This window comes from Pelodiscus sinensis, chromosome 17 (genome assembly GCF_052426305.1).
Source record: "Pelodiscus sinensis isolate ZL-2025 chromosome 17, ASM5242630v1, whole genome shotgun sequence".
Classification (NCBI taxonomy): Eukaryota; Metazoa; Chordata; order Testudines; family Trionychidae; genus Pelodiscus; species Pelodiscus sinensis.
In genome coordinates this window covers 25,312,883-25,340,515 of record NC_143068.1, presented here as the reverse complement: position 1 = coordinate 25,340,515, position 27,633 = coordinate 25,312,883, and the positions used below count along the sequence as shown (strand labels likewise).

The window sequence follows — 27,633 nt, the reverse complement described above, 5'->3', positions numbered from 1 at the left end:
AGTAATCTCTGCATGACACTCATGGCTCCCTGGATTTATATTTTCTGAATGTATAATTCAGCCTGATAAAAAGCAATAACTGAAATGAAAGCCCTGCAGTCAGCAGCTGTAAATAGGTGCGCTCAAGGTTACGCTGTTTGTTATCAGTGACTGGAGCCTCAGGTTCAGTCACACCACAATGTTTTCTAAATGTTTGCTCAGTATTAGCTGGTCATGGACTTAATGTAACTTCTATTGAATATTAACAAGCACAAGCAGAGCTTGAGCACAAGATGAGTGAGCTCTAAAGAGAGAGGATTCCTCTGTCTTGCAGGCAAAATTAAGGCAAGTTCTTAGCAATGCCCAGTCCCTACTAGTATGAGGAGAAATGTCAGCGTTAGGATGTTCTCCAAGGGCCTGTGTTTCAGGGGGGCAGCGACTTGAGGTGTCTATTATTAAGGGAGGTCACTTTATCCTACAGGCTGAGGGTGGAGAGCACATAAGCTGGAATCAGGAGAAGTTTGGGTTTTAAGTTGTGTATTTGTAAAGCCACCGACTGGTTCGTCATGTCGGCGTTGCAGGAAACCCTGCAGAGGCTTTCAAGGTAGAACTGCGGGGAGCATGTGGCCACACTTGACGGTGGATAGTTTGATGACCAAGCACACATTTTACGTGTGTGTGTGTGTGGGTATGAGTGAGAGAGAAATATCATCACTTTCCATCAGGGACTTTCTTACAGATGAAATGCACCATTTTGGAGTGGAGGCATTTTGCCATTGCCTGTGTATAGGGAGACATTGATCTCAGTGCAAAAGGCCAGCATGGAGTCTAGGCACCACTTGGGATTAAGTGGGAATTAAATGGCACATGGGTCTTTTACTGGCTCCAGCAGTATTGGGGAGAATTACACCCCCACACTCTGGACAATTATCTGGGGACTAGTGTAACTTTTGAGCAAAAATGAATAGTTTTGCTTTTAGTAAACTTGTGAAAAGGCAATTCTCTCTGTGTGTGCAAAATGCCTGGTTATTTGTTCCTTATGAAAAAGCCACAGGCACTTCCCAGGGATAAAAAATATAGCGGCAATTCACTGAAAAATCCTCTTTATTGAAAATAGCTCTTTGCACCAATTCCTCTTTATGGCTAGGAATTCTCTAACTTTGCCTTGGCAGAAAAAATTATTGGCTAGTGTTTAGAAAAATAAAAATGTCTGTCTCCTACAAAAGGAGACCCTCACATTCCCTCATTGGGGTGTGTCTACACAGCAGCATTATTCCGGAATAACAGCCGTTATTCCAAAATAACCATGCGAGCGTCAACACAGCAATTCTGTTATTCTGAAATAAATTCAAAATACCAGTAGGCTTATTCCGACTTCTGTAAACCTCATTCCACAAGAAATAATGCCTATTCCGAAATAGCTATTTCAGAATAGCAGTAGTATGGACGCTCCACTGCTGCTATTTCAGAATAGCTCCTCCCGAGGACTATTCAAAGTAATTTCTACCCAGTGCCTCCTGGGGCTCTAAATGGAGGTAGCACGTCCACATGAGGGAAGTCTGCCTCGGACTAATTTTGAGGCTTCTCTGTAGTGTAGATGTGCTATTTCGAAATAAGCTATTTCGGAGTATTTCTTCCAGAATAGCTTATTCTGAAATAAGTGTGCAATGTAGACGTACCCTAGCAGAATAAGTGTGATGCCAAAGCACAAGGCCTAGTCACTCATCCTAGAAAGAAGTTCAGCTGGTCCCCGAGTTGCGAACGGTCGAGTTACAACTGTTCACATTTACGACCACTTCGGTCATAAATGCGGTCCTCGAGTTACAAACGCGATCTGTGCTTGCGAACAGCACAGTTGCCATGTAACTCAATGGGGTCCGAGTTACGAACACTTCGAGTTACGGCCAAGTGTTTGGTCCATAACTCGTTCGTAACTCGGGGAGAGGCTGTAGATACAAAACACTATTGAGGTTTGTCTGCATGGGAAAGTTTTGCTGGTTACACAACACTACAAGTAAAATCACCTTTGTGGATACTTTATTCCACTACAGCAGTATCCTTTGTTGGTTTAGCTTTCCAGGTGACACAAGTCAAGTTAAAGATGTTATACTGTGTGCAGGGGAGTTGACAGGATTGCTGGGCCCGTTGGTAATGTGTGTGGTGGGGTGGGGGGAGAGAAGGGAGTGGCTTTATGCTCTCCGAAGGAGTGGGGTCTGGCACAGAACTGGGGCAGGCAGCCCCCAGTGCTCCCCAGTTGGTGCAGTGCCTCCCCCTCCCTGCCAGCCCTCAGTGCTGTCCAGAGTGCCTGCCCTGGGGCTCTGTGGCACACCATGTAGCACTCCTGTAGTGACTCTAAAGGGCCCAGAGCCCTTCCATTGTCCCGCTCTTCCCCTCCCCCTCATCGGCAGGCCTGGGAGTGCACCAGGTTGTGTATTGGTATGGGTCCTGGTGCTGGGTGTGGGGTTCAGCCGAGTAGGTGTGGAGCGGTGTGTGGGTGTGTATGGGTAGCAAGGAAAAGGCAGCCAAATTAGCTGTGTAATTGCCATCACACCCACCCAGTGGCTGGCATTACAATGAAGGCCTGACCAGGCAGGCGGTGACCCACCTTCTTTCTTCATCCCTGCTCGGAAGCACTTCTTTAGCCTGCAGTATCGACACTGGTTTCTTTTGTCCTTATCTACGACACACTGCCTGTTAAACCTGGGGAGGAGACAGCAGGGTGAGCAGCAGCAACAACCTAGAGCCTAAGAAGAGAGCAACCCACAGGGGCCCTGTGCTCTGAGACACAAAACCAAAGCAGAGCTCCCTGCCCTGAGAAGAGACCACTGACAACTGGCCATAAGAACAGAAGAACGACCATACAGGGTCAGACCAAAGGTCCATCTAGCCCAATATCCTGTCTTCTAACAGTGGCCAATACCAGATGCGCCAGAGGGAGGGAACAACAGGTAATCCTCATGTGATCCCTCTCCTGTTGCCCATTTCCAGACAAACAGAGGCTAGGGACACCATTCCTACCCATTCTGGCTAATAGTCATTGATGGACCTAACCTCCATGAATCTATCTAGCTCTTTTTTGAATCCTGTTAAAGTCCTAGTCTTCACCATATCCTCTGGCAAGGAGTTCCACAGGTTGACTGTGTGCTACATGAAGAAAAACTTCCTTTTGTTTGTTTTAAACCTGCTAACTATTTATTTCATTTGGTGACCCCTACCTCTTATATTATGGGAATAAGCAAATAACTTTTCGTTATTCACTTTTTCCACACTAGTCATGATTTTATAGACCTCTGTCATATCCCCCTTTAGTCTCCTCTTTTCTAAGATGAAAAGTCCAAGTCTTTTGAATCTCTTTTCATATGGGATCCGTTCTAAACCCCTAATCATTTTTGTTGCCCTTTTCTGAACCTTTTCCAATGCCAATCTATCTTTTTTTGAGGCAACCACGTCTGCATGCAGTATTCAAGATGTGGGCATTCCATGGTTTTATAGAGCGGCATTAAGATATTCAGCAGCATGTTGTATGGATATGAGACATGGGTGATAATGAAAGATTCGAAGAGAAGGATATTGGCATTTGAGAGGAGTTATTATAGAAAGATCCTGAGAATAGGATGGATGCAGAAGGTCACCAATGAGGAATTATATAGGAAGATACAGCCGAAAGAGAACCTAATGCAGAAGGTTATACAGTGAAAGCTACAGCTATTCGGGCATATCTGCAGAATGAACAACAAGCGAAAAGTCAAGACCTTGGTATTCAGCATAATGGATGGTTTGAATAGGAGAGGCAGACCCTCACAGAGAATGGGGAGATGATATAGTAGATTGGTGCGGAGCTAGTCTACAGAAACTAAGCCACTCCACACTGGACAGGGAAAGATGGAAGGAAATAGTGAGGGAGGCATCAGACACCAACGGGTGTTGAGCCCATGGTTGTTGATGATGATGACGATGAAGATATTCTATATCATATTCTCTATCCCTTTTTTAATGACTCCTAACATTCTATTTGCTGTTTCGACTGCTGCCGCACACTGAGTGGATATTTTCAGAGAACTATCCAGAGTGACTCCAAGATCTCTCTTGTGAGTAGGTGTAGCTAAATTACTCCCCTTCCAGGGCTGCTTTCGTAGGGGGCTGTCAATCGACCTACCATTCCCCCAGGAACCAAGGAAGGATTATTGCACGCGAGGGAGTGCAGGGAGAGTCAAGGATTTGGACACATCACTCCCATTCATTCTGTGGGAGCCAAGAGATTTGCCTAAGGTTGCAGAGCAAAGTAATAGCAGAGTTGGGAATAGAGCCAGGAGCCCTGACTGCATGCACTTTGCTATAACCACTAGATAAGGGTTGTTCAAGATGTGGGTCACAATGCCTAGCAGGGTCACACACAGGTATCATGACCAACCTGCCCCTATACTGCTAAATGAATGGGCAGGGGGAGGGGGGCAGCCATCCAGGAAAGATGGAAAAAGTTCAGAAAAGGGCAACAAAAATGATGGGGGGTATGGAACGGCTGCTATATGAGGAGAGATTAATAAAACTGTCATTTTTCATCTTGGAAAAGAGACAACTAAAGGGATATGACAGAGGTCTATAAAATGACCAGTGTGGGAAAAGTGAATAAAGAAGAGTTATTTACTCCTTGCCACATTATAAGAACTAGGGGTCACCAAAAAAATGAATAGGTAGCAGGTTTAAAACAAACAAAAGGAAATATTTCTTCACTCACACAGTTAGCCTGTGGAACTTCTCGCTAGAGGATGTTGTGAAGTACAAGACTATAACTGGGTTCAAAAAAGATCTAGATATATTCACGGAGGTTAGGTCCATCAATGGCTATTAGCCAGAATGGGTAGCGATGGTGTCCCTAGACCAAGGGTGGGCAAAAGCCTCTCGGGGGGCTGGATCCGGCTTGTGAGGCAGTTTCAGGCCCCGCCCCCTAGCTCGTTGCCTTGGAGAGCGAAAGGAGCAATAGCCCTTCTAACTGCTTCTATTTAAAGGGCTCACATCTTCCCCAGCTTTGGGTAGCAGGGCAGGGGAAGGCGCAAGCCCTTTAAATAGAAACAGTTGAAAGGGCTGGCATCTCTGGCTCCCTAGTAACGCGCTAGAGGCATGGAGAGCTGCGAGCCCACTCAGCTGTTTCTGTTTAAAGGGCTCTCCTGTTCCCTGCAGCTTCCAGGCAACGTGATGCCTAGCAGTGGCGGGGAAGGCTCAAGTCCTTTCAATGGAAACAGGGGAAAGGGCTGGCAGAGGCTGGGGGAGGTGCAAGCCCTTTCAGCTGTTTCTATTTAAAGGGCTGGCCCCTTCCCCACACCTGTCAGGCAACCTGTTGCCTAGCAGCTGTGGGGAACAGGCGAGCCCTTTAAATAGAAACAGCTGAGAGGGCTCTCAGTTCCTGTTGCTGGAGATGCAAGTTGTTTCTAATTAAAGGGCTCTCCGGTTCCCCAGGGGCTGCTAGGCAAGCATTGCCTGACAGGCTCAGGGAAGACAATGAGCCTTTTAAATCGAAGCACTTAAAGGGGCTTGTCTCTGACTCACTAGCAACTGCATTAGAGGCTGGGGGATCTGCAAGCCCCTTTTAAGTGTTTCTATTTAAAGGGCTGGTATCTTCCCAGCACCTGTCAGGCAATCCTAGCGGCTTGGGAAACACAAGAGCCCTTTAAATAAAAACAACTGAAAGGGCTCCTAGCTCCCCACGCCTATAGCCCATTGCCGGAGACACAGGATCCCTTTGAATACCCAGTAACCAACCTATTTCTTTATAACCGGTTTTGATAAAATAATCTGAATGCCATTTTCATAGTCCAGCAGGGGAATCTTTTGTAACTCATAAAACCTAACTGAATATACTTAGTGTGGGTGGGAGGAAAAACAAGGACTTCAATACTATTTCATGGAATCATAGGTCTGGAAGGGGCCTCAAGGTCGTTTAGTTTAGTCCCCTACATTCATGGCAGAACTGAGTATTAATTTTCAGTGCCCTATGTTTAGTGTTAGTGTTGTAGTTCTTACAAATGTTACAAGTGTTCTCAAAATGTTAGTGTTATTACACATTTTACAAGTGTTGCCTTCTATGATAATCTTGGGATACTATTGGATGCAGTTAATTATTATTACAGTTGAATTACTTTGTCGTGGAAAAACATATTGGCATCTTTTCCAGCACATGGCTCCGCCCCTTCTACCTCAGGCCCCGCCCCTCCTGGGTCGGCCTGCGGATACTTCTGAACTTTGTGAAGTGGGCCCCCTTCAGAAATTATTGCCCACACTTGCCCTACTCTCAGTTTGTCAAAAGCTCAGGATGGTCGACAGGCGAGTGACCATTTGGTGATTCCCTGTTCTGTTCATTCTCTCTGGGGCATCTGGTATTGGCCACTGTTGGCAGACAGGATACTGGGCTAGATGGACCTTTGGTCTGCCCCAGTCTGGCCATTCTTATGTTTTTATGATTCAGGTGCTGCACAACTGATTAGGAGAGCACCCACAACTGCCCACATGCCTCAGGGCACATCACAAAACTTATCCTGCACATGGATGGAAAACATTAGCAGGAACATTGGTCCCCAGGAGAATACAGCTGGATAGGTGAGAGATCCCAGATGATGGGTGGTTCCTGGTTTGGAATATATTAAGAATCAGGGGAACCGACAGGGTGGGGCAGCTCCACACTCCCAGAAGGGGCAGGGCCTTGGGAGGAAGGAGTGGGGCTGGGGTATGCAGACCTCAGCGCTGCTCAGACATCCCAATGCCCCCCCAGCGGCATGGGGCTCTGGTGCATGCCATCAGGCACTGTGGCAGCAATTCCAAATCTGTGTCTAGACAACAAGCAGATTTTTCGAAAAAGTGAGCTGCTTTTTCGAAAGAGAGTCTAGAAGCTCTCTTTCAAAAAGCACAGTTTGCATTCAATAGCACCTTTTTTTGAAAGAGTACTTTAGAAAAAAGGCATTATTCCTCATAAAATGAGGTTTACTTTCAAAGGAACTGCAGCTGCAGTCTAGACCTAGGAGAAGTTTTTTCGAAAAAACCCTGTAGTCTAGACACACTCTAAAGGGTCTGGGACTCAGACCGCCGCTGCTGCCACAGTAGCAGCAGCAGCAGCAGCCAGGAGCCCCGGTCCCCTTAGACTCAACTGCCCCTTTTGCCCTCCCACATCGGCGGGCCTGGAATCACTGCAATACACCACAGTCTCTCCCAGAGCTGGGCATAGAATCCAGGCCTCCTGGCCCCCAGGTTCCTGCTCACAACACTGCACCAAAACCCGAACGGATCCATCTCCCAGTATAACCCACAATCTCCACTGATCAGAGCCAAAGCAGCTTCTTCCTTCCCACTTGCTATGTCCAGATCCGTGGCACTCCCTTGTCTGCCCTGTTTATGGCTTTCATGTGTAGCACAATGTCAATAGCAGTTTGCAGGACAGATTTTATTGGAACTTCTCATGCTCTCTCTCTAGTTTTCAGCTGGCTGATCACATCAGGTTACTCACCCTGTGAGTGCAGAGAGCAGGGTGGCCCAAGGGACAAAGCCCCCCCCCCCCCCCATATCCATTGTTTAGCTTTTTCAAGGGCTGTTTTTGCTGTGTTCTATTGAAGCCCTATGTCAAAATTTTCCAGAATAGATGCCTAACCATAGCCTTCAAAGTCCATGTTTAGGCACCTCAGTAAGGGGCTTTAACGTGCTGAGTGCTGCATCAAGGCCACTGGAGTCAGTCACAATCAGCATGTTGGAAAATCAAGGTGCCTAAATATGGATGCAGGAGCCTAACGTTAGGCAGCCATTTTTTAAAAGCTTAACCCTAGACTCCAAGCTGGACTTCAGATTACCCCTCAGTCACACACAGGGCTGTCCTTAGGATTTATGGGGCCCTACTGTTAAACTGGCGCCCCTCTGCCCCAGGGCAGCCTGGGAGGAGAATGACGATTTTTTAGAGGTGTGATTTTACAGTCTTCAGCAACACACGAATCAAATACTTTTAAAGCAAATTTTAAATGTAGGTCCTGTCAACCTCTTAAACTAAGATCCTGTTTAGTAAATTCAGAAACGGACAATATATCCCTGGGGCTGACATATGCCTGTTAAATGGCTTCATTAGCACTTGAACTGCTCTTTCACAGGTTCAATGTTCTGCTAATAGCTCTGGCAGGCTTTGTCCCTCTGAAGTTAGCTAGATCCTCTCAGGAGGAAGCAGAGCCACAGACCACAGATATGAAGAGATGGGTGGGTTGACAGTAAGACCCAGTGATGCCCCAAATGTTTGAGTGCCCTATGGAGCTGCCTACTCTGCAAATGGGTAAGGATGGTCCTGGTCACACATCTGGGGCTCCTCTCTGCCCCTCAGTTGCCACATTGATGCTGCCATCCACATACCCCATGCAGCTATCACGGGATCTAGGAGACAACTTTCAAAACCACCAAATATGGGGCCTGAGTTCAAAAGAGATTTTGAGCCATAAGACCCACTGACCGTCAGTGAAACTTAGGCACCCAAAGGCCTGATTTATAAAGGGACTGACGTGCCTACGGTCACCATGGAGGCTCTACTGACATCATCAAAGCTGCAGTTCAGAGGCCACCTACTCCCCCATGGTGCCTACGTTTCTGCCTGTTGGCATTTTCAGAGCAGCCCAAGTGCCACCGCCACCCCACAACCAACAAGCTACAAGGAGCCCTAGCTCAGATCAATACCCAGATGCCCCAGCAGGCAGTGGGGCTGGCAGCCACTGTGGGCCCCGGAACAAGATATGTGGGCGGAAGGGGCAGGGCTGATGGCAGTCAGCCCTTAGCATCACCCAGACCATGGCTCTGTAGGGTTGCCAGATGGTTTCACAAAAAATACCGACCCCCCCCCCAAATGCAGGGAAAAAATTCCCTTGAGAAAAACACCCCCAAAGTTTCTTTAATACGCAGCTGCTCCCCCCTCCCTCCCCTGCCCCAGCCAGCGTGAGCTGCGCCGCATGTTCCAAGCGGCCATCTGCTTTCCACTTGGAAGAGGGCTGCCAAGAGCCAACGCTGACATCTCTCTAAAACTCTGGGGCTGCGTCTAGACTGGTAAGTTTTTCCGCAAAAGCGGCCACTTTTGCGGAAAAACTTGCCAGCTGTCTACACTGGCCGCTTGAATTTCCACAAGAACACTGACGATCTCATGTAAGATTGTCAGTGTTCTTGTGCAAATACTATGCTGCTCCTGCTCAGGAAAAAGCCCTCTTGCGCAAATGCTTTTGCGCAAGAGGGCCAGTGTAGACAGCTAAAACCTGTTTTGCGCAAGAAAGCCCCGATGGCGAAAATGGCGATCGGGGCTTTCTTGCGCAAAACTGCATCTAGATTGGCACGGACGCTTTTCCGCAAAAAGAGCTTTTGCGCAAAAGCATCCGTGCCAATCTAGACGCTCTTTTCCGCAAATGCTTTTAACGGAAAAACTTTTTCATTAAAAGCATTTGCGGAAAATCATGCCAGTCTAGACGTAGCCTGGGTCCTTGAGTGCCTAGGTCACTTTAAGAATGGGCCTCAGGCTTCTCAAACGATTTCCGTGCTTTTTAAAATTACCCCAGACCAGACTCTGCTGGGATCAGTGCAGGAGTAACACCACAGACTTAGGGTTGCCAGATACTTTCACAAAAACTACTGAACGTGGCAGGGGGAAAAAAAGGACCAAAGTTGTTGAGGAACCCCCCCCCCCCCCAAACAACCAGGGGACCAAGGTTGTTTAAATCCCGACACTCCCTGCTCCATTTCCCCCGCAGCAGGGGAGGAATGTTCCACACAGCCCACCGAACTGTCCAGGTCGATACCGGACACCTGGTAACCCTAACAACAGTGGCCTGTTGCACTGCCCTGAATGGGAGTTCAGCACCACGCCTGGAGGCAAGGTGCTGACCCTGGCAGTAGGAAACACCTTCCCTTTGCTTTGCAGCAACCTCTCCTCTCAGCCTCTCTCCCCAGCCCAACAGGGGGTAGGGTGTTGCAGAGAATGTATGCTTAGCTCCATAGCATGGGTCCCTCACTCCCTGCCACTCTCAAGTGGCCCCTTGAGGCCAGTGAGGAGCTTAGCAGGGAGCAGTGTCCAGCCGAGGGACTGGGCTCCCTGGGTAAAGGGAGGAGACAGGTAAAAGTGAGGCCAAGTTCTGGGGGATTCTCAATGCAGTTCCTGGTGGATTTGTTCTCCCTTTTGTCTATGGCACATGCCTGGCTGCAGCTGGAGCCTCGCCCAGCACAATGCCCCGGTGCCCTCAGTCCATACCTGCAGGAGTACATGTGGTTCTTCCTGACGCTCCTCCTGAAGAAGCCTTTGCAGCCGTCACAGCTTGAGGCGCCATAGTGCTTCCCCGTGGCACGGTCCCCGCAGATGGCGCACAACGCGCTCATCCCGATGCTGTTGGTGGCACTGAGGTTTGTCGTGTCTGATGGAGGCGTGTCTACATTGGGAAGGACCAAGAGAGGGAGTCAGCGAAGAGTCAGAGAAGCTGCTCTTTACCCAAGGAGGCAGGAGGAAACTAGGCAGGCCTGTGGCATGCGCAAACACACATGCATGTGCACACCCACACACAAACACGCATGCACAAACACTAAGCTCAATGCATAAGGGGGTGCTTGACTCCTTGGAAAACCTGGCCCTAGGATCAAAAAGTTCCAACTTGGATTTCTGAAGTTAGGCATCCAAACAGAGGCTTGAGTTTTTGAGGAGCTGGACACTTATAGCTCCCATAGACTTCAGTTAGGGGTTGTGGGTGTTCAGTCCTTAACATCAGGCCATCTCGTGTCCGAGTTTAATGGGGACAGTAAATACTTCATGTTTGCAAAGTACATTGAGACCCTCTGGTGAAAGTCCCTGTACACACACAGACTGATTAGCATTCAAACAGTCTGGAATCCAGACACAGCCTCAGATTTCGTGGCAACCCAGCTCAGAGCTAGCACTGTACAGAGCCAATATTCACTGGGTATTTTCAGTGTGTATTTTGCTGTGCTGCCCAAGGCCTTGAATCGCCTCTGGAAACAGCCAGCAAGCCAGAGCACTTTCAGCACTGTTGTCATGTGCTCAGCTTATGCTACCCAATTTAAAAGGGAGACAGCTCCCATCTGCCCTAGCTGTAGCCTTCAAAGTGCCCAGATTAGTACTCAATAGAATGTATTAGACGAGTCGGGTGACAAATGCAGGGATAGTTATTGTGAGGTTTGCATCAGAGCCTCTTGGCCAGTGGCTGATGGAAAACTACCTCATGGGCCACTATTTCTACTAGGCAGTCGAGAAGTAGCAATTTATCCAATAGGTCTCTGGAGGTATCCACACCATTTTGGTGAAAAGTGTGGACAAACTCCCTCAAAAGCAGTCTCAGCCAATTGCTGGAAGCCCTTCTTCCTCACAACAGGCACCACACCTGGGTGGTCAGGGTAGGCTGGAGTCAGTTCACGTCCATGATGCTGTGCAGTCAGATAAAGAAATCTTGATGGGGGTATCCTTACTGAGTTGAGGGAGCCCTTAAAGCACCCCCCTGACTTGTGTTAGTCATTGCCCCCACTTCCTCATCTGAACTAAGACCATGCAATCCATCCCAAAAAAAGAAGGATGGGATTGCAGACCTTGGGAGACTTCAAGCTGGGCATTCTCAGCTGGGCTGAGAACTTTACACCCCAAGCCGTTGTCTGAGAATAAGGACAACCCAGCGAATTACAAAACAGTCTCCTTAATTTTGGTACCATGAAAAAAATGGAGCAAATAAACAATCAGGCTGTGTCTACATTGGCACCCCTTTCCGGAAAAGGGATGCTAATGAGACCAGTCGGAATTGCAAATGCCGCAGGAAATTTAAATATCCCCCGCGGCATTTGCATGAACATGGCTGCCGCTTTTTTCCGGCTCGGGGTTTTGCTGGAGAAAAGCGCCAGTCTAGACGGGATCTTGCAGAAAATAAGCCCCTTTCCGGAAGATCCCTTATTCCTACTTTCAAGCGTGTAGCCGCGGGCAGTCAGTTCGAACTAAGGGGATTTAAAAATGGCGCCCTCCCTGGAACATGCAAATGAAGCCCGGGATATTTAAATCCCGGGCTTCATTTGCAAGTTCAAATGCCTACATTAGCCACCCTAGTTCGAACTAGGGGGCTAGTGTAGACATACCCTTGGAGAACAGGATTAGAATTCAAAATGATCTTGACAAATTTGAAAACGTGTCTGAAATAATCAAGATGAAATTCAGTAAGGACAAATGCAAAGTACTCCACAGAGGAAGAAACAAGCAATTGCACAAATACAAAATAGGAAAAGACTGCCTAGGAAAGAGTATTGAAGTAAAGGATCTGGGGGATTATAGAGCATCACAAACTAAATATGAGTTGACAATGTAATATTGCTGCAAAAAAAGCCAACTTCATTATGGGATGTATTAGCAGGAGTGTTGTAAGCAAGATATGAGAATTAATTTTCACTCTGTTCAGCACTGATAAGGCCTCAACTGCAGTACAGGTTGGACCTCTCTCATCCAGCACCCTTGGGACCTGACTGGTCCCAAACAAGGGAGATTTGCCGAACAAAGGGAGGCCCCTTGTGATATGGCTCATGCTGCCCCTGTCTAGGACTCCAGCCCAGCCCCACGGCTGCCTACCCGGCCAAGGCTTCCCAGGCTGGAGCTCTGTGGCTGCTGCCGCCAGGGCTGGAGGTTTGTGGCTGGGGCTGGAGTTCTGCTGGGGCCAGAGCTCCATGGCCAGGGCCAATGCTCCATAGCTGCTGTGGCTGACCCTCGAGCTCCATGGGTGGGGCTGGAGCTCTGTGGCCACTGCCAGCCCCCTGCTAACACCTGGCCACTGGGGCCAGAACTCCCTGCTCTGCTGCCTGACCCTCCCTCAACAAGGGGCTCCTGGCTGAGTCACTGCCCCTTCCCTCACACCACTCCTGCCCTGGTGCCCAACCTCCTTATTCCTCGGGCTCTGTGGTCCAGGAACATCCGTGGTCATGCCAGACCATGGATGTTGCCAGTCTAGAGAGTCCCTGTTAAGGGAGGTCTGACCTGTGAGGTATCTGGTTCTGGGCAACGCACTTTAGGAAAGATGTAGACAAATTGGAGAATGCCCAGAGAAGAGCAACAAAAATGATTAAAGGTCTAGAAAACACGATCTATGAAGAAAGATTGAAAAAAAAATGGGTTGTTTAGTAACAATCTTCAAGTACATAAAGTATAGTCATAAAGAGAAGGGTGATCAATTATTCTTTGTATTCATTGCTGCACAAGAAGTTATAGGCTTAAATTGTAGTGAGGGAGATTTAGGTTGGACAGTTGGAAAAACTTCCTAACTGTAAGGCTAGCTAAGCACTGGACCAAAGTACCTAGGCTGGTTGTGGAATCTCCTTCATTGGAAGTTTTTGTGAATAGGTTAGACCAGTACATAAGAACGGCCATACTGGGTCAGACCAAAGGTCCATCTAGCCCACTAACCTGTCTGCCAACAGTGGCCAGCACCAGGTGCCCCAGAGAGGGTGGACTGAAAACAATGATCAAGCGATTTGTCTCGTGCCATCCATCTCCAGCCTCTGACAAATAGAGGCCAGGGTCACCATTCCTACCCCCTGGCTAATAGCCTTTTATGGACCTAACCTCCATGAATTTATCTAGCTTCTCTTTAAACTCTGTTATAGTTGTAGCCTTCACAGCCTTCTCTGGCAAGGAGTTCCACAGATTGACTATGCGCTGTGTGAAGAAGAACTTCTGCTTATTAGTTTTAAACCTGCTACCCATTAATTTCATTTGGTGTTCTCTAGTCCTTATATTATGGGAACTAATGAATAACTTTTCTTTATTCACCCTCTCCACACCGCTCATGATTTTATATACCTCTATCATCCTCCCCCAACTTTTTCTCAATCTTTTTTTTAATAAAGTACCCCTTTAAAAAAAAAGTACCCCTAGTACTTACAGTTTTCAGACTCACACATTTTTTTCTACTATTGCAACACATTTGTTTAAACACCTTAATTGTAGCCAGGTGGGTGATGAAATTTTTGGGTGTAAAAAGTACAAAAATAATAAAGCGCTGTAAACCTTAAAACAAAAATTCAGTTTTCTCCAAATTTCAGTTGTGTTGGTGTACCCCCAGACTTCTCTCGAGAACCTCTAAGGGTACTCGTACCACTCGTTGAGAAACACTGGGTTAGACAAACATCTGTCAGAGCTGAGTCCTGCTTCGGTGCAGGGGACTGGGCTAGATAACCTGTCAAGGTCCCTCCCATTTTTAGGATCTCTTTGATATTATCTCTCCCTTGTGGCCTTTGCACAAACATTGACTGGGAAGGGTGGCAAGATGGAGCCCTGAAGAGGGGCACTCACCAGGCTCCTAGAGTAGAAGGAGCAATTCAACAGCACCAGGGAAAGGAAATGCTTCCCCCCACCAAGTCTGCTGAGGGAGCCAACCAAACCTCAAGGCTTATGGCAGCCCCATAGCTCTGACTGACAACTCTGCACAGACACCTCCACGGACCATGGATGGGCACAGACACCTTCCCCTTCCCCAAGGGAAATTCCAGATGAAAATTATTTACTGAATCCAGGTGGCCATAGAGACAGAGCAGTGATTTTGCTGGTCTTGTGATTTTCTACCGATCTCACCACTGTCCTGCAATGGACACTGATAGAGGCAAGAGACGAAGAGAGGCTACAAGAAAACTTAGAAAGCTATCTGAAGGATTCAGGGCATTTCTATCAGGGCAGTAGAAGGAGATCACCAGCCATCCAGGGTTATACAGATCTGAAACTCAAAGCAAAAACTCAGGAGGGCATGAACTAAAAATGAGCTGGAATCCCAAAAAAGGTTTGTCTGAACCTCCACCTTGCACACCACAGACACTGGACCTCATGGGGTCTGAGAGGCAACTCCATTGGCTTATACTGCATATGGCTCTCTGCCTCTAGCCCCCACAAAGAATCTATCTGGTCTGAGAGGAAGAACCCCCTTCTAACCACAATTTCCTTTCCTGTTGTGAAGGGATGTATAGATCCCACCCAGGCTCTGGCAGGGAGAGGGTTAACACTCTCTCACTATAGGTAGGCCACAGCTGCTGGTGCAGAAATTCAGGGGAAAGCCAGGCAGGGCACAGCTGTGGTGAATTAGGCCTTTCACCAGCATGTGATAAGAGGGCTGTGGATGGAGGGACTGGGGCTGGCAATAGGAGCCAGGCTCTTGGAGGTAGAGAGCAGGGTAGGGCAGGGCAAAGCGGTTAGTGCAGAGTTCATTTAGAGGCCAGGCCCAAGGAGCTTTGTGAGCCCTGGCTTTCGAGCCCTGCTGGTGGGAAGTTTCTTTTGTTTGCCTGTTTGTTTAACCAGGCTCCAGGGAGGCTAGAGAATGGGGCTTCTACAGCCTAGGAAATGGGTTTCCCTGGCCCCCTGCATAGAGCCAAAACACCCAGCAAAACAGCTCCTTGCTTACTGCTGTGTGGGGAAGTTTGACTGGTATTAGGTGGGGTATGGATTTAAAGCACCTGAGTTTGACTAAAACACTTCCCAGATGGACACTTTCATTCTGCGGCAAGAGGGCCCTTTCCTGGTTTGGCTCATGTCTCTTTGGACGCTAACTCAGCTGAAGCCTAGCTCAGGACAAGAAGTGTCTGTTGGGGGGAGTTATACAGGTAGAACCATAGTGGCTTAATTAAATCCCTACAATTCTATTAATACAAGTTGGCATGTCTCCCATGCCCTAAGGCTTTGGGTCTGCTAGATCCATCCTCTGTAACTGAGGCTGTGTGGGAAGGAGAATTCTGTCTAGATGGAAAAAAGTGCCTGCTTTTGGGGCAGTGCTGAGATGTTGCCCAGTCCAGCCGGCTATGGGAATGTCTAGACTGCACTCTAAAATCAAAATAAGATATGCAATTTGCTCGTATCTTATTTTGTTTTTATTTTGAAATGAAATGTGGTGCGTCAAATGGTGCCAAATTTCAAAATAAAGCACTATTTCAAGACATCCCTTATTTCTTGTGGTACAAGCTTTACAGGGATGTCGAAATAGCGTGTCCATTATTTCAAAAATTATTCTGAAATAGCGGATGCATTCCTTGGATGTGGGTAGCTATTTCGGGATACCTGTGGTATCCCAAAATAGCCTTGCAACTAGACGTACCCTGTGTTTGCATCTTGCCGAGAACAAGAGGGCCACATTGAGCTTACGCAGAGTAGAGCAAACTGTAGCCTTCCTCATCTGTATGGAGCATGCAAGTTTTCCCTGTCCTCTGGATTAATGTTTATGCGGCTGGCATATCAGCCTGCACTGCGGAGTTAATGATGAGTAATTTGGAGCTGGTATGCTCTCTCCTGTAGTGGGCTAATGAGAGTTTTATTTACACTTTCTTTCTATCCTTCTCCACAGCCCTTGCCCCCTTTCCAGACTTCCATCTTTGATAGTACTTCCAAATCTCCCTCCTGGTTTTCGATATCATCCCTGAATTTGCTCTTCCTCTGAGCTCATAGCCTCCTGTCCCTACGCATTCTGCTCTTCTGGGCTTTGTTCCCTACCATAGATACTCTGGATTTTTGGGGCCACTTTCATAGTTGTGTAGTTGCCCCCTAAGAGAGTGAATCGCTTTCCCATTCCCATCTCATTAGCTTTTGGCTAGTAGCCCTTGGGATGTTTTGCAGGAAGCATCTTGGTCATGGAGTCTCAGTCAGAGGTGAAATTATCTCAGATAAATGAGTAATGCCATTTTCTTCCAAAAATTCATCACATCAAGCAAAGATATAGCAACAGAGAAGAAAGATGTCAGAGAGCTCTGCATGCACCTCCTTATTTATTATAGGCATGACAGAAAGTCCTTAGGACTCTCGTCAGGGTTCAGGTCCCAAGTCCCCTTTGTGCTGGGCCTGTACACACACAACGAAAAGACAATCCCTACCCCCAAAAAGCTTATTCTTCAGGTCTCCTTATTGTTCTTATTGGCTGGAAACAGAAACAGACTTATTTGCTGATGGATAATTTTCAAACTATTATTATTTGTGTGGTTTGGAAACTTAAATGACTGTCTTATCTCCCTGGCTGTCCCAACAATGCTTGTTTAATGGGGATTAGTCAGAAGTTAGGGTAAAAAAGATGAAACCGCTAATTCCCTTTTAAAGCCAGGGAACTAAAAACATTCTGAAAATCATTTTATATTTGTATTGTCATTTTTATCCTGGCCAATCCCAAAGTATTTTCCAAAACTAGAAATATCAAAGCTATAAAAAAGTGTGAATTACATCCACCATTGAAATGCTGCCACTTCTGGATTGGAACATAACCTCTGTTTAACAGCACAGAGCAATACTTAGAGTAATTTTCGGCTAAACATGTAGAGGATTGCATCCAATGGAAAAAAAAGCAGAAGGGGTGGGTTATTTAGTTAGGCAGATTGTGGTTGCATGAGTGGGAATTTTGCCAGAATGCTGAGTTAACCCTCACCTCCCCACTGGTTCTCAACAGGTACACAGAGATCTTCTGAGGTACATCAATTCGTCTAGATATTTGCCTAGTTTTACAGTAGGCTACATAAAAAAGCTCCAGTGAATTCAGTACAAACTAAAATTTCATACTGACAATGACTTGTTTATACTGCTCTATGTAAATACAATATTCATATTCCAATCTATTTTATTATTATATGGTAAATTTGGGAAAGGAAGCAATTTTTCAGTACTAGTGTACTTTTGTATTTTTATGTCTCATTTTGTAAGCAAGTAGTTTTTAAGTGAGTGAACCAGAGCGGGTGGAGGTTTACATAAGACAAATCAGTCTCCTGAAAGGGGTACAGTAGTCGGGAAGGTTGAGAGTCACCATCACTAAAATATTCTCCATTATAGCTCAAAGATCCCAAAGTATGATACATCAAGAAGATGGAAGCTGTTCAGATAAATTGACTGGGTCACTAGAAGACTGTTTCTAGGGCACATTTCCTACTGTGTCTGAACAAACAAACTTCTTGAAAGAGAAAAGTCATAGGAAATGAAGTTGGTACTTTCCTCTTTTCCCCACAGGCCCTGTTGCATGGTGCTCAGCTTGCTACAGCTTTTAAAATCAGGGCTGCCCCTGTAGAATTTTCAGAGGGATAGCCGAGTTAGAATTCTACCCCTGTAGAGTTTGTCAGCCATCTCTGTTAAAATGTATTTAAGCAAACTCAGGAAGGTCTACTCTGGCGCCACAAAGCTTCAACAGGCTTTCTGTGCCTTAGAGGTTGTGATGACTTCCCACGGATGAGAGGGGGTTCAATACATGGGATAGATGGGACAAGTTTGCTGGAGCTGGCAACCGTGTTAGGAAGGCAGGAGCCAACTCACGCTTCCTGCATTAGGAAGGCAGGATAAGGTACTTCCTGAAGGAAGGGTGGTGGGGTGGGTTCCGGAGTGGCTTAGGGGATAGGGAATTCACCTGGGGAGGGTGGGGCTTGGGGGCTGGACTCCTGCCTCCCTCCCCCCAACTTGGGAGCAGCTGAACAGCCAATACAGGCTGCTACCGGGGCTGGAGCTGACATAGAAGGGGCTTTAAGCTTAGCAGTAAAGTTTGGGCCCAGCTGTAAAACTCAATATTGGCAGCTCTGCAAAGTCAATTGGTTCCACCCAACTCAAGGAGATGGAGTGTGAAGGAAGCTCCCATTCTGCTAATCCCACTGCCCTACGTCCCTTGAACTCTCCAAGCCAAACTCCTCAGCCTGTCACAGTACTGGCTTGGGACCAAGACTCAAAACAAGGGCTGAAGGGGTGACAGTGGAGGAGGGACGTTTCAGGGTTGTGGAGTTAGTTTTCATACAAACCCTATTATGTTCTCTCTCTCCCACTCATTTCCCCCAAGTAGCCCCTGGGCAGAGGCTGGGAATTTAATAAGCCTTTCCCACCTCTAGCTGTCAGGTTTGCTGACATAGCATTCTTAGCCAAGGTACGAGGCACAGCATTGGAGAAGGGAGCTCTTCCTACAGGCACTTGATGCAATGAACAACCCTGGTGCAATTAATGGGAGTTACAGTCCATGCCCCACTCCAGGCGGCGTACACCCGCCGCTCAGGTCTGCTCTCTCTGGGGAGGCTGACACCATGGAGTGCTGGGCAGGGGACAATACATTTACACGGGCAGCCCAACTCTGTCTAGACGCTTTGTAGCAGGAGAAGTTTGTCCTGCAGCCACAACGAGACGAGATCAGTGGCAGGATTTGTCCCCTAAAAGCTGTTTGTGTCTTCAGAGCAGGCTCATGCAAAGGGAGCTGACCTAGGAGCAGGGACATCATTATGGTAGCTCTGAGAGTTAGTCGCTTTCTGCAGCATACTGAGCTTAGCAATTAACCCAGTATCTAGGCAGGAATGGGGGGAGGGAGGAGGAGGTTGGAGAGGAATTGTCATTGATTAAGTCTTGAGCATCTAATAAAAATGAACCCGCATAAGTTCCAAATCGGAACCAGTGGGACCGTGTTGCAAAACACAGTAGAGCTTCTGTGATCCTTCCCAGGGTGTGTGAGCAGGAACGTGTCCCAGCTGTGAGTTACACGGATACTATTTCCAACTGAGGGACCCAGCCTTCCCCTCTGAGCCTCTTATGCATTTCATTGCCATCCCACAGGGTTCAAGCAAAATGCAGGACAATGTAGCACTTTAAAGACTAACAAGATGGTTTATTAGATGATGAGCTTTCGTGGGCCAGACCCACTTCCTCAGATCAAATAGTGGAAGAAAGTAGTCACAACCATATATACCAAAGGATACAATTTAAAAAAAATGAACAAATATGAAAAGGACAAATCACATTGCAGAACAGAAGGGGGATGCGGGGGGGTGGGAAGGGGGAGGAAGGAAGGTAAGTGTCTGTGAATTGCTGATATTAAAAGTAGGGAGAGTGGGATGTTTGTGAGTTAATGGTACAGTTTCCCCAATTATCACCTGTAATACCATTAACTCACAAACATCCCACTCTCCCTACTTTTAATATCAGCAATTCACAGACACTTACCTTCCTTTCTCCCCCTTCCCACCCCCCCGCATCCCCCTTCTGTTCTGCAATGTGATTTGTCCTTTTCATATTTGTTCATTTTTTTTAAATTGTATCCTTTGGTATATATGGTTGTGACTACTTTCTTCCACTATTTGATCTGAGGAAGTGGGTCTGGCCCACGAAAGCTCATCATCTAATAAACCATCTTGTTAGTCTTTAAAGTGCTACATTGTCCTGCATTTTGCTTCAACTACCCCAGACTAACACGGCTACATTTCTATCACAGGGTTCAAGGTATCTATGGTCCCTCTGTTGTAGAGAGAAACGCCAGGCCACCTGCGTCCATGAAACATGCACCCAGTGCAGCGCTTTATAATGAAGAGAGATCTGCCACTCCCCATCCCTCTTGGCCCAATCTACAGCACCTCTCCATGTGGAGATATCACTCTAAGCCCAGTTACAAGCTGCATGATGTGACACACTGAAATCTTCTGGGGTTTTCATTCATTTCACTCCTCAGGGGGCTGCTCTCTGTCCTGGTTCACTCTTCCAACAGTATCTCTGTCAAGCCCTGGGAAGTTCCTTACTCTGAAGCCCTGCCTAGCAAGGAGGTAAAGCACCTTCATTCTGTATTTTCCCTTCCTTTGAGGCAGGAGTTTGTGGGAAACACTGGCTGTCCGCTGGGGCCCCCAGGCCTTCCGGGGCCAGATGCTGAGCAGGAACATTCTGGTCTATTCAGGTTCTTATACAACACCCACCACCTTGGTCCTGAGCTGTTGTCACTGAGTCAGTTCAAGTGCAACATTAGTCAAACAGAGACACTTCTCTACAGAAACGGGAGAATTCCCCTTCTGACTTGGTGCTTTCTCCTCCTCTGCCCTCCACACCAGCTACATGCCTGTTGCCAGGCACTGGCTAGCCCTGCCACCGATCCCACCTTCTCCCGGCAAGAGCAAACCCAGAGGCAGACTTACCGTTGCCCATAGCCAACACCTGCATGTTCTCAAATTCCAGAGTGGTGTAAGCTGGGTCCAAAGCTGCGCTATAATCTGCCATCTCCATGTCTATCAGGGCTTTGGAAAGACGCATTATCATCAGCAAACACGGGCCAGATTGCAGCGATTCCCTTGTCGGAGGTTATTGGCCTCGCAGCCTCCTGCTGCCTTCACTGCGTCCCCTATCTGTTGTCTTTTATTTCAAATATTTCTCTGAAAGGATTTGCTGAGCTTCAAGGCCTATACTCCCCAGAGGGGTGGAGGCAGGAGGTAGGGGGGTTAATCTTTAATCATCTCACCCACTGGTGAATGCTAAGCTGGATTTTTTTTTTTTTTTTTGGTGGGGCAGCAGCGATTTTGTTGACTGTTTATTATTGAATCTACATACACTTTGCTGATTTCAGCTTCTGGGCACATACTGGGGTGGCAGCGCTTAGAGAGAAGAGCATTCTCCATGAGTGTAGTACATTCGCTGGGCTATTGATCTTGACGCTTAATTGTTTTATTATTGGTCTTAATTTTAGTTGAATTGTAAGAACTTGTAAAAACTCTGCCTAGAGAACAAAGTTCTAGCCGTATTCCTCCCCTTCACTATCCTCGGGCTTTTTTTCCTTCTCTTACCCCACACTGCTTGCTTTCTTTTCTTTTCTTTTCTTTTCTTTTCTTTTCTTTTCTTTTCTTTTCTTTTCTTTTCTTTTCTTTTCTTTTCTTTTCTTTTCTTTTCTTTTCTTTTTTTTTCTTTTACCGGAATTGCAATTTACACATGGTAACAACAGGGAACTTTCATTTTACTTCTCTATAAACCAAGTTTTACAGGGCCAGACTTAACTATAAACACTTCTCACTCCACAGCCTTTCCCAACAGCTTCAGGGGCAGATTTTCAGAAGAGCCAGGCACACAAAGGTACCTGTCAAAGGTGAGCACAAGTGTGACTGTAGTTGCATTGTGAGTGCACAGTGTATTAGGCATAAAATTGCATTGACTTTTTATTATTTTTGGTGCCTAAACTTTTTGAAAAATCTCCCCCTAGAAAAAGAGCTCATTTTCCTGTATTCAGTTTTCAAGGATCAATCTGAAAAATCCTCCCTGTGTGTTTGTGTTTTAAAAATCTCACCAGACATCTTACAATGCAACATAACTTTGTCCTGCAAGTGTCTTTCTTATCTACTATAGCACGCAACACATGCTATAGAGTTAAATCTTGATCCAAAGCCCACTGAAATTAGTAGGAGATCTTCTATCAGCTTCCATGGGCTTTTGATCAGACCTTCAGATAATACAGGACAGTAAGAATGCATGTTACAAATGTCAGAAAATGGAGTTGCACTTTATCTGACTTAGTCTTGGCCTCATCTGGTGTTTGAGGGCTTTATGAGACGACAGTTTATCCAGTATGTGGCAGTGGGTTGTATAATTCACTGTAATTTCCATTGCATAACATCACAAGCCCAACAAGTGGTAATCAATTTATCACTGAACAGCATCAGCTGAATTGCATCGCAAGGCCAGTAATTAACGATTAGTGTCAGTTCTCATTGTAATAAAAAACATCCCAGTTTATTTCTCAATCAATGCAGGGCGATTTAGTCTACAAACTGCGAGTTAATGGCCCTGCACTAGTTTTAATCACATTTCACAGGCATGCAGGAAAGACTAGGTCATGCTGAATCCAAAAGCCTTTGCTGATATGAATGGCTTCCCTATCACAACTCAACACTGAAATTCTGGGGCCTCCGACTCAGAAATGGTGCAGGCTGGTGAGTTTTGTTGCTGGACATATGAATGGAACATCATGGTTATGACCTGAGCATGGAAAGAGCTCAGTAAGCAAAGTCTGTGTCCAAAGATACTTAACAGTCTATACAGAAGCCATAGACATCACCTATACTCCAAGGCTACTGTTGTATGATCCATTCGCTATCTTGCTTCAGCTTAGTTACTGGAGGTATGGGAATCATAGAATACTAGAACTGGAAGGACCTCGAGAAATCATCCAGTCCAGGCCCCTGCCCTCATGGCAGAACCAAGTACCATCTAGGTCATTCCTGATAGATGTTTGTCCAACCTGCTTGTAAATATCTCCAGAGATGGAGATTCCACAACCTCCCTAGGCAATTTATTCCAGTGTTTAATTGCCCTGATAGTTAGGAAGTTTTTCCTAATGTCCAACCCAAACCTCCGTTGCTGCAGTTTAAGCCCATCGCTTTTTGTCCTGTCATGAGAGGTCAAGAAGAACAGTTTTTCTCCCTCCTCCTTGTAACACCCTTTTGGATACCTGAAAACCGCTATTATGTCCCTTCTCAGTCGTCTCTTTTCCAAACTAAACAAACCCAGCTCTTTCAGTCTTCCCTCATCGGTCTTGTTTTCTAGACCTTTAATCAGTTTTGTGGGAATGTGGGAAAGTCCCACATTCCTTTCCTGGGATTGATGTCTAGAGTTCCTTTCCTGTAGTGGGAGCTGGGTGATGGTTAAAGATGCAAAGGAATCCCCTCTGAACTCACATGGCTGGTATATCACTTCCCCTTCAACAAGGAGAATTCTGAGCCAGGAATTCGTTTGTTTGAAACAATGTGTGTGAGTGGGGGTGGTAGAACACAGCCCCTTAACAGCCTCATTCCTGGGACCTCAGTTCCAATCCAGGTTTGGCCAGAGTGATCCCTTTGATTAGATAAATGCTGCAGACACTAAGTCAAATATGTGCAGGATTTGCCATAGTGTCTAGTAAAATATCATAAAAGCATGGCCCATTTTGCTCAGTTCAGCAAAACAAGTCTTTGTTCAACTAAGCTGCTGACTAAATAAGACTGAAATACTTGCTTACTCCCATAAGGTCTGGCGGACGTAGGTCAGGGAGGATTAAGAATGCTAGGAATAGAAAACGAAGAGATGGATGTGAAAGAGGAGAGAGAGAGTGTGTGTGTGCGGGGCGGGGGGCAGGGGAGGAGATGTTATGGGGAATTAGGCAGCAAAAGAGGCTGGGAACTGCCAACAGGACAGAGGAGCCTTTCACCTTTAGGTTGGCGGTGACAGCAATCCACCACTCCTGTTGTTTTCCATTCCGTTCCTAGTGTAGAAGGCCTAAGTCCTCAAAGACACCTAACTCCCATTCACAAAACCCTTGTCGCAGCAGGGCAGCCAGACACTGACTGGGACAAGGAAATGACACACTCCCTGCACCCTCAAAGATGGTCACAGCAAAGCAGGGTTGGGGTACTCTACTGGGAATGATCGATTTTGCTCCCATCAATAATACACCATCCTTGACATTAGTCAAGCTGCCCATGCACCAGGCTAATACGAGAGGATTCTTCTCTCCCTCAGATACCGACAGCTTCTCTAGTGGGAGTTTAGAAGAGGCTCCATTGACAAACCGTGGTAAATTGGCCCCTGTATGACAGCATCTTTGAATGACATATCCTGGGCTAAGCACACGGACTAGCAGCAGTGAATGGGTGGAGAGGGACTCCGTAAAACACTATTTAATGAGCAAATCTTCTCTGCCTTTTTAGGCGGATTTGAATTTTTCTGCCCCACTTAGCAGAGGTGTCCCTTTTAGTACCAGTCAGACGCAGGGACAAATTCTGGTCTCAGTGGTAAAAATCCAGAGGAAATCCACTGACTTCAGAGGAGTAAACCATACCGGGGCTGACCCTCGGCCTTTTGAAGTCACTGGAAATATTCACATTAACTTCAATTGGTCAGGGATCAGGCCCGTTAACACCAGTGCAGCTGAGAGGAGAATTTGGCCCAGTTTTAGCAAGTAGCAGCAGCTGGATGAAAGAAGGCAGAAGTTATGGAGAGTGGAAGGGTGAGTCTGGGTCGACCAATGGGTGTCTCCATGTTCTGTCCTGGTGGTGAGAGTCCCAGTGAATGGTAGCCCCACATACACTGATCAGGACCCCAGATGGAATCCAGTTGGATACAGAAACTTCCTCCCTCCAATATATCTCCCCACCCGCCTTCCTAGCAGTTCAGACTACGTGAGACAGCTAGAATAGGAAATGGCTAGAATTCCAGGAACTGGCGTGTTTTATGCAGAGGGCAATCATCTGATTTTTATCAGACAAGCAGTAAATCCTGCTGTGTTTTGCCTCATACAAGGCTGACAGGAGACTAATCCTGCCTGCCTGGTATACAGATGCTCACGCCTGGCAATTCCACTGAGAGAAAAGAGGATTCTCCGCAGACGAGATATGTAGCTCATTCAATGAGGAGTAGGATAGAGGGCAATTAAGAAAGAGGCATGGGAAGGATATCATCACCTATAGGTCCCTACCAAATTCACTGTCCATTTTGGTCAATTTCATGGTCACAGGAATTTAAAAATCATGCATTTCATGATGTAAGAAATGTTATGATGTTATAATTGTAAGGGGCCTGTCCCAAAAGCAGTTGTGTGTGTGTGTGTGTGTGTTTGTGTGTGTACAGGCTTATTGTAGGGGGGAGTTGCTGTACTGCTCCCCTTACTTCTGCACTGCTGCTAGCGGTAATGATGTCTTTAGAGCGGGGCAGCTGGAGAGGGGCAGCTGTGTTCTGTTCTTGGCACATTCAGGCTGTGTCTACACTGCACCCCTTTTCCGGAAAAGGGATGCAGATTAGACCAGTCGGAATTGCAAATCCGCGGGAGATTTAAATATTCCCCACGGCATTTGCATTTACATGGCTGCTGCTTTTTTCTGGCTTGGGGATAAGCCGGAGAAAAGCGCCAGTCTAGACGCGATTCTCCGGAAAATAAGCCCTTTTCCGGAGGACTTCTTATTCCTACTTGAATTCCTAAGGAATCCTCCGGGAAAGGGCTTATTTTCCGGAGAATCGCGTCTAGACTGGCGCTTTTCTCCGGCTTATCCCCCGCAGATTTCCGGAAAAGGGGTGCAGTGTAGACACAGCCTCACAGTATAAATTGTAACTGGAGCCACAGACAGCCATGTGGTAACATCAGTTGGATCTGTGCAGGTGGCTGTGACAGACAGGAATGTCTACACGGGGGAGTTATTTCGAAATAACAAGCAGCGCATCCACACTCCCAAGCCGGTCATTTTGAATGAATAACTCCTGCTTGTGAAGAGGAATATGCTTCTTTCAAAATAGTTCTTTCAGGAATTATTATTTCAGAATAACTTATTCTGCATCCCCTATGAATCCCAATGGCCAGTCTGAGGCTTCCTGTTCATTTGCAAGGTTTCCATGCAGCGTCGGATTAGCAGACCAGAAAAAGTGAAGCTTTGTGCTGCTGTAGGAGAGGTAGAGGGAAAAGCATCAGAAGAGGTCTCAGGCAAACAGGGCTGCCCATGGCGGGAGAAGGAGGGGGCCAATTTCCCTGGGGCCCAGCGATTCCAAGGTGCTCAGGGCTTCCAGCCACCACTGCTGCTACTGCAGCAGCAACCAGAATCCTGGGCCCTTTAAATTGCTGCTGGAGTGCCATACAAAGCACTCTGGGGAGCAATTTGGGCTGCATGGGGGGGAGGCATGCTCACCCCACACTTTGGGCAGCTATGAGAGCTGGGGGGGAGGTACTCCCTAGTCTGGATGGCACTGGAGTCTGGCTACCCCCTTTCCATCCCAGGATCTGCTCCTACTGTGGGCACAGAACCAGACCCCCTCGTACCTTGCCCAGGGCATACAATGAATTAATGGTTCAGAGTCATGCTGGAAGAGCATAACAAGTGGGGTTCCACAGGGGTCTGTTTTGGGACCGGTTCTGTTCAATATCTTCATCAATGATTTAGATGACGACATAGAGAATACACTTATTAAGTTTGCAGATGATACCAAGCTGAGAGGGGGGGAGGGGTTGCAACTGCTTTGGAGAATAGGGTCAAAATTCAAAATGATCTGGACAAACTGGAGAAATGGTCTGAGGTAAATAGGATGACGTTTAATAAGGACAAAGTGCTCCACTTAGGAAGGAACAATCGGTTTCACACATACAGAATAGGAAGTGACTGTCTAGGAAGGAGTACTGCAGAAAGAGATCTAGGGACCACAAGCTAAATATTAGTCAACAGTGTGACACTGTTGCAAAAAAAGCAAACATGTTTCTGAGATGCATTAACAGGAGTTTTGTAGCAAGACACGAGAAGTCATTTTTCCACTCTACTCTGCACTGATTAGGCCTCAGTTGGGAGTATTGTGTCCAGTTCTGGGTACCACATTTCAAGAAAGATGTGGAGAAATTGGAGAGGATCCAGAGAAGAGCAACAAAAATGATTAAAGGTCTAGAGAACATGAGCTATGAGGGAAGACTAAAAGAACAGGGTTTGTTTAGTTTAGAAAAGAGAAGACTGAGAGGGGACATGATAGCAGTTTTCAAGTATCTAAAAGGGTGTCACAAGGAGGAGGGGAAAAAATTGTTCTCCTTGGCTTCTGATGGGCTTAAATTGCAGCAAGGGAGGTTTAGTCTGGACATTAGGAAAAACTTCCTGACTGTCAGGGAGGTTAAACACTGGAATAAATTGCCTAGGGAGGTTGTGGAATCTCCATAATTGGAGATATTTAAGAGCAGGTTAGGCAGACATCTAACAGGGATGATCTAAATGGTGCTTGGTCCTGCCACGAAGGCAGGGGACTTGACTCAACCTCTCGAGGTCACATCCAGTTCTCATATTCTATGATTCTATAGGCCAGGGCTACTCAACTTTGGAAGCCCCAGGGGCCATAATGGTACTCGCAGCACATGCTAAGGGCCGCAACTTAAGTGTGGTTGCATATGCACGCAAATATATATGCAAATATATGCA

General features: G+C 46.8%; 1 protein-coding gene across 3 annotated transcripts in view; it reads right to left on the bottom strand.

The window, feature by feature from the left end:
• The window catches only part of HNF4A (hepatocyte nuclear factor 4 alpha), a 79,496-nt gene that overhangs the window by 20,940 nt on the left and 30,923 nt on the right, over positions 1–27,633 (bottom strand). Inside the window, exons 1-3 of one of the 3 annotated variants that reach the window (XM_075901252.2) lie at positions 20,875–21,143; positions 10,223–10,397; positions 2,585–2,679 (exon numbers count right to left, since the gene is read on the bottom strand). In XM_075901252.2, coding sequence (XP_075757367.2) covers positions 2,585–2,679; positions 10,223–10,397; positions 20,875–20,995 — 391 coding nt within the window. In that variant the 5' untranslated portion in view covers positions 20,996–21,143. Of the gene's footprint in view, positions 1–2,584; positions 2,680–10,222; positions 10,398–20,874; positions 21,144–27,633 lie in introns of those variants that run through there. The other 2 variants (XM_006132241.4, XM_075901253.2) reach the window with 2 other exon arrangements.